At 38.1% G+C, this 13,141-nt stretch overlaps 1 protein-coding gene across 4 annotated transcripts in view; it reads left to right on the plus strand.

Annotated features, from left to right (window-relative positions):
- The first annotated feature begins 7 nt into the window (after positions 1-7).
- Positions 8-13,141, plus strand: part of BCO2 (beta-carotene oxygenase 2) — a 57,008-nt gene continuing 43,874 nt past the window's right edge. For 2 of the 4 annotated variants that reach the window (XM_036862094.1, XM_036862097.1), the window contains exons 1-3: positions 8-185; positions 683-790; positions 2,797-2,971. In XM_036862094.1, the coding sequence (XP_036717989.1) occupies positions 773-790; positions 2,797-2,971 (193 nt within the window). In that variant the 5' untranslated portion in view covers positions 8-185; positions 683-772. Of the gene's footprint in view, positions 186-682; positions 791-2,796; positions 2,972-12,311; positions 12,568-13,141 lie in introns of those variants that run through there. The other 2 variants (XM_036862095.1, XM_036862096.1) reach the window with 2 other exon arrangements.

Here is a 13,141-nt window from a genome sequence, read left to right on the forward strand (position 1 = left end):
CGCCGCAGCCGCCGGGCGGTGGGCGCCCGAGGGGCCGGGAGGCGAGCCGGGGCCCCCAGGCAGGTGTGGGCACCGTGTCCACAGCCAGCGTCCCCGAGGCCGCGCTCGGGCCATGATGACTCGGTGAAGCTGCGCTGCGACAGCGCGGCCGACTTCTTCCCTGTGTCCAGTAGTGGTCTGGAGGGGTAAGGAAGCCTGCCTTTCAATTTGAGGGAGCAGAGGGTTTGAGGTCCTCTCTCTTCTATTGCTCTAGTATACTGCATAGCACCTAATAAAGTACTGGGTTATAGTTGACATTTAAATCGCTGATTGATCATCAAGATTGGGAAGTATCATTGGAAATGAAAATAGGAAGAGTCTTAAGATTTTTAGTTTTTTCCTATGTCTCAAAAGGTATGTAGTATTTTACTGAGTGGTTGGGAATAAAGTTTGCAGTATTCAGTGTATTCAGTTTTAGTATCTAAATAGAATTAAACTGCTGCTGTAAACTGGAATAACACTTTGTTACTGACAAGTTTTCGAATGCATCTGTTCGTCAATTACCTGTTTGGGAAGATTGTAGTTAATTGTAAGAATGTGGCTCTAAACGTCCAATTGACTCAAGAAAAGCAAATAAGTCAAGATTGACAAATGTATAGGCTCTTCATCTTATTGTGTGTGTGGTTTTTTTTCTTTCTTTTAGTTGTTTGTCAAGGTGTAAAGAACTCTACCACTCTTAAGACAGTAAACTTCACGGGGTGTAATCTGACGTGGCAGGGAGCAGATAGATCACATGGCCAAGATCTTAAAGGTGATTTTTTTATGTTTGAACTTTCATGAAAACATATGTGATTGAAGCACATTAATATATTGATACAGATGGCAGTTAATTTTTGTCTTTTGATACGTGTGAGTGCAGCTTTCGTTTTGTTGAAAGAATATGACCAGTTTTCAGTTTGGGATTCTGCCATGTAGTAAAGATAGTCCACTTAATTTTAGAAATAAGAGATTTAATATATAATAATATTTTAATGTATTTTTAGTTACTGAAAACATTGATTGTGATACTGTGAAAAAACTATGCCATTATGGTCTTCAAGACTTAACTGAATCAAGTGTTTACTAGCTGCTGTAGTTTATAAACTAATAAAAATCACTACATCAGCAATTTGTAAATACAGTTTTTAAAATAATACCTTAACAACTTTACAGTGGTTATAATTACTGTATTTAGGCCTAAAGTTATTTAATAATTTGACATGAAGCCTTCTGAATAGTTTGATGGTGCAGATCAAGGGTAGGTAAACTATGGCTGCTGGGCCAGATCCAGCCAGTCGCCTGGTAAAGAAAGTTACTTTGGAACATAGTCGCACCCATTGTTTACATGATAGCTATGGCTACTTTCACCCTACGCCAGTGGGGTTGAGTAGTTGCAACAGAAACTGTATAGCCCACAAAGCTGGAAATGTTTAAATTTAGATTTTAAAAATTGAAAAATTTTTTGAGCCTCTACAGGGCAAGTCCATTGACCCCTGGGGCTGAAAACAGTCAAGAACTTGGGTGCCTAAGCCAAATGGCCTAGGTTCAAATTCCCTTTCTCCCATTTCATAGCAAGTGACCATGGACAAATCACTTAACCTCTGTGCCTCATTATGAGGTTTAAATGAACTCATTTGTATAAATAGTGCCTGGCACATACTAAGCACTGTGTAAGTGATTGCTGTTATTTCTGCTTGGAGCTTTTATAAGGTATTGTTAATAGAAAAATGACCCTAATGATTTTCATTTTAGAGTGTCAAAGGCACTTTGAGTCTTTTATTTTTTCACGAATGTAATAAGACTTTTTTCATTTAAAGTCAGTGTTCCCTATTACCAAACTTTATTTTATGAATATAAAGAATTGAATGTCTTTAAGACAATACTTGTGGTTAAATGTCAAACCACTATTTTCCCAAGGCACATCCAACTGGCTGTGCATAGTCCAGGCCTCTAAAGTTTGTGTGCATACCGTAGGGAGCATGTGAGATCCATTTTGTAAATATAGTTTTAAAAATAATGCCTGGGACTTCCCTGGCGGTCCAGCAGTTAAGGCTCTGCGCTCCCAATGCAGGGGGCCTGGGTTCGATCCCTGCTCAAGGAACTAGATCCCACGTGTCTGTCGTAACTAAGAGCCCACATGCCACAACTAAAATATCCGGCATGCTGCAACTAAAGACCCGGCACAGCCAAACAAACAAACAAACAAATAAATAAATATTTTTAAAAAATAAATAAAATAATGCCTTAGGAGTTAGGAAAAGAACATATTAGAACCTGTTTAGCTTTGTATCATTTAAACACTATCTGTGTAGTTTATAATGTACATACATTATATGTATAGAACTTCATGTATATAATTTGTTAAAAAATAAGATGCATATTAAAAAGTTTTCTTATGGGTTGCCCAGTCAGGTGTTCGGAGACCATTGGAGGACAGAACGATGACATTTAGAGCCTCAGCAATGATAGAATTTAGAACCAATTCCCTGACTTAGAAGATAAGGAAAATAATTCATAGACTGTAATTGAGTTGTCCAACTTTACATAACTGTTCAAGAGCAGGTCGTCCAGTGGCTGGAATCTAATCACTGACCAACTAGAATCTGGGTCACTGGACTCGTAAAGCAGCAGTGACTGTTTAATTTCTCAGGTTGATTCTCCTGGCATATATGCTTGATATGTGTGTGTGTAAATCTCTGACATAATAAGCCATACTCAGTAGGCACACCCTGTTTCCTTCTTCAAGCATCTTAATTTCATCCCATTAAATCTTTGAAGTATCAGACTACCAGAAGGCATGAAGAAACCTGGGCTGAGAGTCTTCGTTCCAGGAGACCTGATCTTGACTGTATGGCTGGTTTGAGGCGCATCACTCTGAACTGCAACACGCTCATTGGTGACCTGGGTGCAAGTGCTTTGGCAGAATCTCTGAGTGAGGATTTATGGCTTAGAGATAAATTCTAAAATTGAAAATATTGAATTTTTAATATGATATATGCTTAGCTTTTGGCATGATACTGTTGTGATAGGATTTTTTTTAAACCCTCATTTTACTGATAACTTTTATTTTGCTTTTAATCTGTCTCTAAGAGTTGCATATATTCTTTATAGCAAATACAGAGTAGCAAGAGAACAATTACCTATAATCTTAATACCCAGACTTAATCACTGTTCATTTTGGTGCATACACTTTCAGTTTTTTATTTTTCTATAAATATATTTGTACACTTAGTGATTACAAAAATAGAATTGTAGTATACTTGCTATTTCATATTCCTGCTTTTTTCACTTAATGATGTATCATGTAGTATTCCATCGTATTGACGTCCCATAGTTTAATCAATTCTTTGCAATTAGATTTACACAGTTTGCTTTTCCCTGTCAGAAACAATGTGAATACGTTGTATGTACGTCTCTGTGTTCACTGGGATTACTTCTGTAGAATAAGGTCCTAGAAGTGGAATGACTAAGTGTGACATATTTTTAAGACTTTTTTTTTTTTATACTGCAGGTTCTTATTAGTCATCAGTTTTATACACATCAGTGTATACATGTCAATCCCAATCGCCCAATTCAGCACACCACCATCCCCACGCCACCGTGGTTTTCCCCCCTTGGTGTCCATACATTTGTTCTCTACATCTGTGTCTCAACTTCTGCCCTGCAAACCGGTTCATCTGTACCATTTTTCTAGGTTCCACATACATGCGTGAATATACGATATTTGTTTTTCTCTTTCTGACTCACTTCACTCTGTATGACAGTCTCTAGATCCATCCACGTCTCAACAAATGACTCAATTTCGTTCCTTTTTATGGCTGAGTAATACTCCATTGTATATATGTACCACAACTTCTTTATCCATTCGTCTGTCGATGGGCATTTAGGTTGCTTCCATGCCCTGGCTCTTGTAAATAGCGCTGCAGTGAACATTGGGGTGCATGTGTCTTTTTGAATTACGGTTTTCTCTGGGTATATGCCCAGTAGTGGGATTGCTGGGTCATATGGTAATTCTATTTTTAGTTTTTTAAGGAACCTACATACCGTTCTCCGTATTGGCTGTATCAATTTACATTCCCACCAACAGTGCAAGAGGGTTCCCTTTTCTCCACACTCTCTCCAGCATTTGTTGTTTGTAGATTTTCTGATGATGCCCATTCTAACTGGTGTGAGGTGATAGCTCATTGTAGTTTTGATTTGCATTTCTCTAATAATTAGTGATGTTGAGCAGCTTTTCATGTGCTTCTTGGCCATCTGTATGTCTTCTTTGGAGAAATGTCTGTTTAGGTCTTCTGCCCATTTTTGGACTGGGTTGTTTGTTTCTTTAATATTGAGCTGCATGAGCTCTTTATATATTTTGGAGATTAATCCTTTGTCCGTTGATTCGTTTGCGAATATTTTCTCCCATTCTGAGGGTTGTCTTTTCGTCTTGTTTATGGTTTCCTTTGCTGTGCAAAAGCTTTGACGTTTCATTAGGTCCCATTTGTGTATTTTTGTTTTTATTTCCGTTACTCTAGAAGGTGGATCCAAAAAGGTCTTGCTGTGATTTATGTCAAAGAGTGTTCTTCCTACGTTTTCCTCTAAGAGTTTTATAGTGTCCGGTCTTAACATTTAGGTCTCAAATCCATTTTGAGTTTATTTTTGTGTCTGGTGTTAGGGAGTGTTCTAATTTCATTCTTTTACATGTAGCTGTCCAGTTTTCCCAGCACCACTTATTGAAGAGACTGTCTTTTCTCCGTTGTCTATCTTTGCCTCCTTTGTCATAGATTAGTTGACCGTAGGGTGGGTGGGTTTATCTCTGGGCTTTCTATCTTGTTCCATTGATCAATGTTTCTGTTTTTTTGCCAGTACCATATTGTCTTGATTACTGTAGCTTTGTAGTATAGTCTGAAGTCAGGGAGTCTGATTCCTCCAGCTCCGTTTTTTTCCGTCAAGACTGCTTTGGCTCTTCGGGGTCTTTTGTGTCTCCATACACATTTTAAGATGATTTGTTCTAGTTCCGTAAAAAATGCCATTGGTAATTTGATAGGGATTGCATTGAATCTGTAGATTGCTTTGGGTAGTATAGTCATTTTCACAATATTGATTCTTCCAATCCAAGAACATGGTATGTCTCTCCATCTGTTGGTATCATCTTTAATTTCTTTCATCAGTGTCTTATAGTTTTCTGCATACAGGTCTTTTGTCTCCCTAGGTAGGTATATTCCTAGGTATTTTATTCATTTTGTTGCAGTGGTAAATGGGAGTGTTTCCATAATTTCTCTTTCAGATTTTTCATCATTAGCGTATAGGAATGCAAGAGATTTCTGTGCATTAATTTTGTATCCTGCAACTTTACCAAATTCATTGATTAGCTCTAGGAGTTTTCTGGTGGCATTTTTAGGATTCTCTATGTATAGTATCATGTCGTCTGCAAACAGTGACAGTTTTACTTCTTTTTTTCCAACTTTTATTCCTTTTATTTCTTTTTCTTCTCTGATTGCCGTGGCTAGGACTTCCAAAACTATGTTGAATAGTAGTGGTGAGAGTGGACATCCCGTTCCTGATCTTAGAGGAAATGCTTTCAGTTTTTCACCATGGAGAATGATGTTTGCTGTGGGTTTGTCGTATATGGCCTTTATTATGTTGAGGTAGGTTCCCTCTGTGCCCACTTTCTGGAGAGTTTTTATCATAAATGGGTGTTGAATTTCGTGAAGTCTTTTTCTGCCTCTATTGAGATGATCATATGGTTTTTATTCTTCAATTTGTTAATATGGTGTATCCCATTGATTGATTTGCGTATATTGAAGAATCCTTGCATCCCTGGGATACATCCCACTTGATCGTGGTCTATGGTCCTTTTAATGTGTTGTTGGATTCTCTTTGCTAGTATTTTGTTGAGGATTTTTGCATCTATATTCATCAGTGATATTGGTCTGTAATTTTCTTTTTTTGTAGTATCTTTGTCTGGCTTGGGCATCAGGGTGATGGTGGCCTCATAGAATGAGTTTGGGAGTGTTCTTTCCTCTGCCGTTTTTTGGAAGAGTTTGAGAAGGATGGGTGTTAGCTCTTCTCGAAATGTTTGATAGAATTCACCTGTGAAGCCATCTGGTCCTGGACTTTTGTTTGTTGGAAGATTTTTCATCACAGTTTCAATTTCATTCCTTGTGATTGGTCTCTTCATATTTTCTGTTTCTTCCTGGTTCAGTCTTGGAAGGTTATATACCTTTCTAAGAATTTGTCCATTTCTTCCAGGTTGTCCATTTTCTTGGCATAGAGTTGCTTGTAGTAGTCTCTTACGATGCTTTGTATTTCTGCGGTGTCTGTAGTAACTTCTCCTTTTTCATTTCTACTTTTATTGATTTGAGTCCTCTCCCTCTTTTTCTTGATGAGTCTGGCTAATGGTTTATCAATTTTGTTTCTCTTCTCAAAGAACCAGCTTTTAGTTTTATTGACCTTTGCTATTGTTTTCTTTGTTTCTATTTCACTTATGTCTGCTCTGATCTTTATGATTTCTTTCCTTCTGCTAACTTTGGGTTTTGTTTGTTCTTCTTTCTCTAGTTCCTTTAGGTGTAAGGTTAGATTGTTTACTTGAGATGTTTCTTGTTTCTTGAGGTAGGCTTGTATAGGTATAAACTTCCCTCTTAGAACTGCTTTTGCTGCATCCCGTAGGTTTTGGATCGTCGTGTTTTCATTGTCATTTGTCTCTAGGTATTTTTTGATTTCCTCTTTGATTTCTTCAGTGATCTCTTGGATATTTAGTAACGTATTGTTTAGCCTCCATGTATTTGTGTTTTTTACGTTTTTTTCCCTGTAATTGATTTCTAATCTCATAGCATTGTGGTCAGAAAAGATGCTTGATATGATTTCAATTTTCTTAACTTTACTGAGGCTTGATTTGTGACCCAAGATGTGATCTATCCTGGAGAGTGTTCCGTGCGCACTTGAGAAGAAAGTGTAGTCTGCAGTTTTTGGATGGAATCTCCTATAAATATCAATTACATCTATCTGGTCTATTGCCTCATTTAGAGCTTCTGTTTCCTTATTTATTTTCATTTTGGATGATGTGTCCATTGGTGTAAGTGAGGTGTTCAAGTCCCCCACTATTATTGTGTTACTGTCGATTTCCTCTGTTATAGCTGTTAGCAGTTGCCTTATGTATTGAGGTGCTCCTATGTTGGGTGCATATATATTTATAATTGTTATATCTTCTTCTTGGATTGATCCCTTGATCATTATGTAGTGTCCTTCCTTGTCTCTTGTAACATTCTTTATTTTTTTAATTTTTTTATTTTTAAATTTTTTTAATTATTAGCCCCTTTAGTTATTATTTATTTATTTATTTATTTATTTGGCTGTGTTGGGTCTTTGTTTCTGTGCGAGGGCTTCCTCTAGTTGCGGCAAGCGGGGGCAACTCTTCATTGCGGTGCGCGGGCCTCTCACTATCGTGGCCTCTCTTGTTGCGGAGCACAGGCTCCAGGCGCGCAGGCTCAGTAGTTGTGGCTCACGGGCCTAGTTGCTCCGCGGCATGTGGGATCTTCCCAGACCAGGGCTCGAACCCGCGTCCCCTGCATTAGCAGGCAGATTCTCAACCACTGCGCCACCAGGGAAGCCCCATTCTTTATTTTAAAGTCTATTTTATGTGATATGGGTATAGCTACTCCAGCTTTCTTTTGATTTCCATTTGCATGGAATATCTTTTTCCGTCCCCTCACTCTCAGTCTGTATGTGTCCCTAGGTCTGAAGTGGGTCTCTTCTAGACAGCATATTTGTGTGTCTTGTTTTTGTATCCATTCAGCCAGCCTGTGTCTTTTGGTTGTAGCATTTAATCCATTAACGTTTAAGGTAGTTATCGATATGTATGTTCCTATGACCGTTTTCTTAATTGTTTTGGGTTTATTTTTGTAGATCCTTTTCTTCTCCTGTGTTTCCCACTTAGAGAAGTTCCTTTAGCATTTGTTGTAGAGCTGGTTTGGGGTTGCTGAATTCTCTTAGCTTTTGCTTGTCTATAAAGCTTTTGATTTCTCCATCGAATCTGAATCAGATCCTTGCTGGGTAGAATAATCTTGGTTGTAGGTTCTTCCCTTTCATCACTTTAAGTATATCATGTCACTCCCTTCTGGCTTGTAGAGTTTCTGCTGAGAAATCAGCTGTTAACCTTATGGGAGTTCCCTTCTATGTTTTTTGTTGTTTTTCCCTGGCTGCTTTCCGTAATTTTTCTTTGTCTTTAATTTTTGCCAGTTTGATTACTATGTGTCTCGGCGTGTTTCTCCTTGGGTTTATCCTGTATGGGACTCGCTGCGCTTCCTGGACTTGGGTGGCTATTTCCTTTCCCACGTTAGGGAAGTTTTCAACTGTAATCTCTTCAAATATTTTCTCTGGTCCTTTCTCTCCCTCTTCTCCTTCTGGGACCCCTATAAGGCGAATGTTGTTGCATGTAATGTTGTCCCAGAGGTCTCTTAGGCTGTCTTCATTTCTTTTCATTCTTTTTTCTTTATTCTGTTCTGCAGCAGTGAATTCCACCATTCTGTCTTCCAGGTCACTTATCCGTTCTTCTGCCTTAGTTTTTCTGCTATTGATTCCTTCTAGTGTAGTTTTCATTTCAGTTATTGTATTGTTCATCTCTGTTTGTTTGTTCTTTAATTCTTCTAGGTCTTTGTTAAACATTTCTTGCATCTTCTCGATCTTTGCCTCCATTGGTTTTCCGAGGTCCTGGATCATCTTCACTGTCATTATTCTGAATTCTTTTTCTGGAAGGTTGCCTATCTCCACTTCATTGAGTTGTTTTTCTGGGGTTTTAGCTTGTTCCTTCATCTGGTACATAGCCCTCTGCCTTTTCATCTTGTCTGTCTTTCTGTGAATGTGGTTTTTGTTCCACAGGCTGCAGGATTGTAGTTCTTCTTGCTTCCGCCTTTTTAAGACTGTTGATACACATTGCCAAATTACCATCCAGAAACGCTATGCCAATTTGTAGTCCACGCCAACAGTGGATGTGAAGCCTGCCTCACACAAACACTGGCTTGTAGCACTTTTAAAAAAGTGTAAAACTACAAAAATGAGTACCTCTCCCTTTTTCATGCAAGTGGGATTACTCCAAATTTCATAACTTTTTTCAGTTAATTTAGCAAGTCAGTAAATTTGCATCTACTGCATCATTTTTTGTGACTGTTCAGTGTTCCATTATATGACTATGCCACAGTACACATAGCTTCTCCGTTCTTGTATATAAGCTATGTCCAGTTTTTCAGTTCCAAATAGTACTCTGATATGTATCCTTGCCTATATCTCTGACTATTTCTTTTGGTTAAATACTTAGAAAGAGAGTTGTTGGATCAAAAGGGTATACACATTTTAAAGGCTTGGCTTAATCTGATAGAATAACCACATTTTGTTTTATTTTGTATTCCTTTGATTTACTGGTGGGTTTACTGGCTGTTTGTATTAATTTGGCTAGTTGGTTAATTATACCCTGTGTCCATTCTTCTGTAGTGAGAGGTTGTAACGGTTGTATCCTATCCTGTCAGATCCATATGTCTGACTTTCTGTTTCTGTGTGCCATGGGGTGTTGAAAGACTCCAGTTATTTAAATGTGATGCTCCACACAAGACTTAAAAAAATGACTCACGATAGTTGCCTTTCATGTAGTATTTTTTAATACCTGCGCTTTTGTGATGATCCCTTTTGTTTAAGTGAGTAGGTTGTTCAGCCCCAGAACTACTAGAATTCATCATCATTTGTTCTAGTTTTTGTCTGACCTTTTACTGAGAGAGTTCTTGACCATCATACTTTCATGATAGGTTTTTAGTATGTACTGTGTCTTCACACATTCTTTGAATTTGTTATTATTTGTATCCTCCTAGACTTGTCTTTTTTGCTCTAAAACTAACAGTTAGTACATTTCTTCTCTTTCATTTTCCCCTTGTAACTAGTTTGAAGTGTGATTTGAAGCTCAAGATCATGATCAAAAGAATGCAGTGCCTTTCTCAGCTCCACCAGTTTTTGCTTCTGAGGTTTACATGCCACTGCTGCCCTTGCTAATTATGAACGGAGATTCATTTTGTGATTTTTTTTCTCATAGGTTATATACAGTTATTCTTCAGTTCTGTAATTGTAGAATATGTTGGACGATTTATTGGTACTAAAGGCAGGGTTATCATTGCACATCCAAAAAGTGCTTTTTTTTGTTTTGTTTTGTTTTTGTTTTTTGCTTTATTGGAGTATAATTGCTTTACAATGGTGTGTTAGTTTCTGCTTTGTAACATAGTGAATCAGCTATACATTTTCATATATCCCCATATCTCCTCCCTCTTGCGTTTCCCTCCCAGCCTCCCTATCCCACCCCTCTAGGTGGTCACAAAGCACCGAGCTGATCTCCCTGTGCTGTGCTGCTGCTTCTCACTAGCTGTTTTACACTTGGTAGTGTATATATGTCCATGCCAGTCTCTCACTTCATCCCAGCTTACCCTTCCCCCTCCCCATGACCTCAGGTCCGTTCTCTACACCTGCATCTTTCTTCCTGTCCTGCCCCTAGGTTCTTCATAACCATTTTTTTTTTTTTAGATTCCATGTATATGTGTTAGCATACGGTATTTGTTTTTCTCTTTCTGACTTACTTCACTCTGTATGACAGAATCTAGGTCCATCCATAGAAATGGGATTTTTAAATACTGAGTGCAACAGGAAGACTGTCTCTGAGTTGATATGACAAATCAGCTGGATTTTGAGTTATTCTGTTACCTTAGAGTTATTTAATGTTTAAATATGAAGATGACTTTGCCAGCCCATCATCATTAAGAAATATTCTTGAGTTATTTTTTTTCTAAGCATTTGTTATTAATGTGAAAGATAAGGCTAACATTGTTTTAGAGTGGATTTCGTATTATATTTGTTATATCTGGATAGTGTCACCATTCTTCAGCATCTGGTTTTTCCCTGTGCAGGTTAAATTTGATCATTTCATTGGGTGTGTATAAGACTAGGGAACTGATTTTTAGTCACAGTGTGTTTACCGGTCAGAACAGCTACCTCCTGGGGAAAAAGTTCCTGAAAGCCTAATTAAGGCTTATTTTTTAATCAAATTGGATGTCTTTGGTACCATCCACATGAGAATAATTATCTCACATCTGGAAATATGCTATTGCAGGAATATATTTGCACTTTAATTTATACTTGTCACTCTTTCATTTCAATAAGATTTCATTAAGTTTATAAATTATTTTTCACCAATTACAAATCAAAATATATATTGAGTCTCTTTGTACATCATAATCTGCTAGACACTGTGGGGAGTACAGAATAGTTTAAGATACTCTGTTCTCCCTTCTGACAAGTTTAACCACTCCTTTTTTTTTTTTTAGCATCTGTATTGGAGCATAATTGCTTTACGATGGTGTGTTAGTTTCTGCTTTATAACAAAGTGAATCAGCTATACATATACATATATCCCCATATCTCCTCCCTCCTGCGTCTCCCTCCCACCCTCCCTATCCCACCCCTCAATGTGGTCACAAGGCACCGAGCTGATCTCCCTGTGTAACCACTCTTTTCTTGAAATACACTTACGTGTCTTTGCTAGGAAGACAGGATATGTCAATGTTAAAAGTACTTCTGTGGCACTGCTATTAACTACCTCTAGTGGGAGTTACTAGAAGGCTTTGGCAAGGGGGTCAGATAGGTAGATTTTGAAATGGGTTTTTGAAAAGGAAAGAGGGAGGATATTTCAGGCAGGGAAAAATTTGTTCAGAGGCACAGAAGAACAAAAACATGCGGTAAGTCATTTTACTGGGCTGAGAATTCACAAAGGGGAATAGTGTATCGTCTAAACTGCTAGACAGCAGGACAGAATCTGTTCTCAATTTGTATCACAGTATTTGATACATTGGAGCTCAGAAATGTTTGTTAAATTAATAAAATTATGTATGGTTATTAGTTTTTTAAGGGTATACCTTCACAGGGCTTTAGTCATAGTAGATTGTTAGAGAATGTTTTGCAAATTAAGTGAATAGAAAAGGAAAGGTGAAATGCTAGAAACGCAGAGAGACAAAGGATGAAAGGTAGGTTGTGGCCAGATTGTAAAGTTCTTTGTTGACAGATTAAACTTGGACTTTATTCTGTAAAGGAAGAGGAGATCTGAATCATTCAGAGGAGAGGAGTGGCGTAATGAAATTGATCCCCTGGATCAACTGACTTAATTGTAGTGTGAGGACAGATTTGAAAGAGGAAAGTTTAGGGAGGGAGACCACTATTGGTGGTCCAATTTCAGTATTTCTAACAACAATTTACTATAGATAGGTTGTTGGGATACTTGTTCTGGAAATGAGACTGAGAGCGGTTGCAGGCATTTTGAGGTCCTGCCCTTTAATCCCCACCCCCTTCTATTCTGTCAGTGAGCCAGGGACAGCCCAGGAAGTGAGTGTTTCACTGCCAGTCAGTGCGAGGATTTGCGAATCACAGGATCTGCTGCTACTGAACTGAATACAAAGATGTTTTTTCAAATCTTTCTACGTTTTGTCAGCAACCTTTCTACCATTGTAACTGGTTTCCTTTCTGTGATAGTACACCGGATTCCAGGTAGGGGATTTGCCCCTTCCTCTTCCTCTTTCTCCTTTTCCTACCAGCCTGAACTTAGATCTCTGTGCCTCTTTCCTGAAGAATACTAGGGGCTTCTCAAGTTTTCCGATCTGTGTGGAGCAGATACAGGCGGCAGCACTGCAGAGCTGGGAGTTGAAGAAGATTGAGTCAGGATTTGTTTACTTGTTGTCAGGGAAATAGCCTTTCTGTTTGTATATTTTATACAACATAAAGGGGTGGGATTCAGGGTTTCGGAATTCTCTTGGATCTGCAATAGGAAAAATATTCACTATTTAGAATTTTCTCATTTGAAAATCACTGCTACATGTTCTAATGTAAATGTTTGGTTCTTCTGTTTGCATTCTGGGGGACTGCCTTAAAACCTCTGTTTATTGTTTTGTAGCTTTCTATTGTATCTACTAACTAACTGTTACATGATTTTATTCTTGAAATTGGCTGATATAGAACTATTAGAAATCATACTGATATGCACTAAAAACTTTAAAATTATTTAATTTGGAGGGAGTGGTGATGGTGTGATGGACTGGGAGATTGGGATTGATATATATACACT

This window comes from Balaenoptera musculus, chromosome 8, assembly GCF_009873245.2.
Source record: "Balaenoptera musculus isolate JJ_BM4_2016_0621 chromosome 8, mBalMus1.pri.v3, whole genome shotgun sequence".
Taxonomy (NCBI): Eukaryota; Metazoa; Chordata; class Mammalia; order Artiodactyla; family Balaenopteridae; genus Balaenoptera; species Balaenoptera musculus.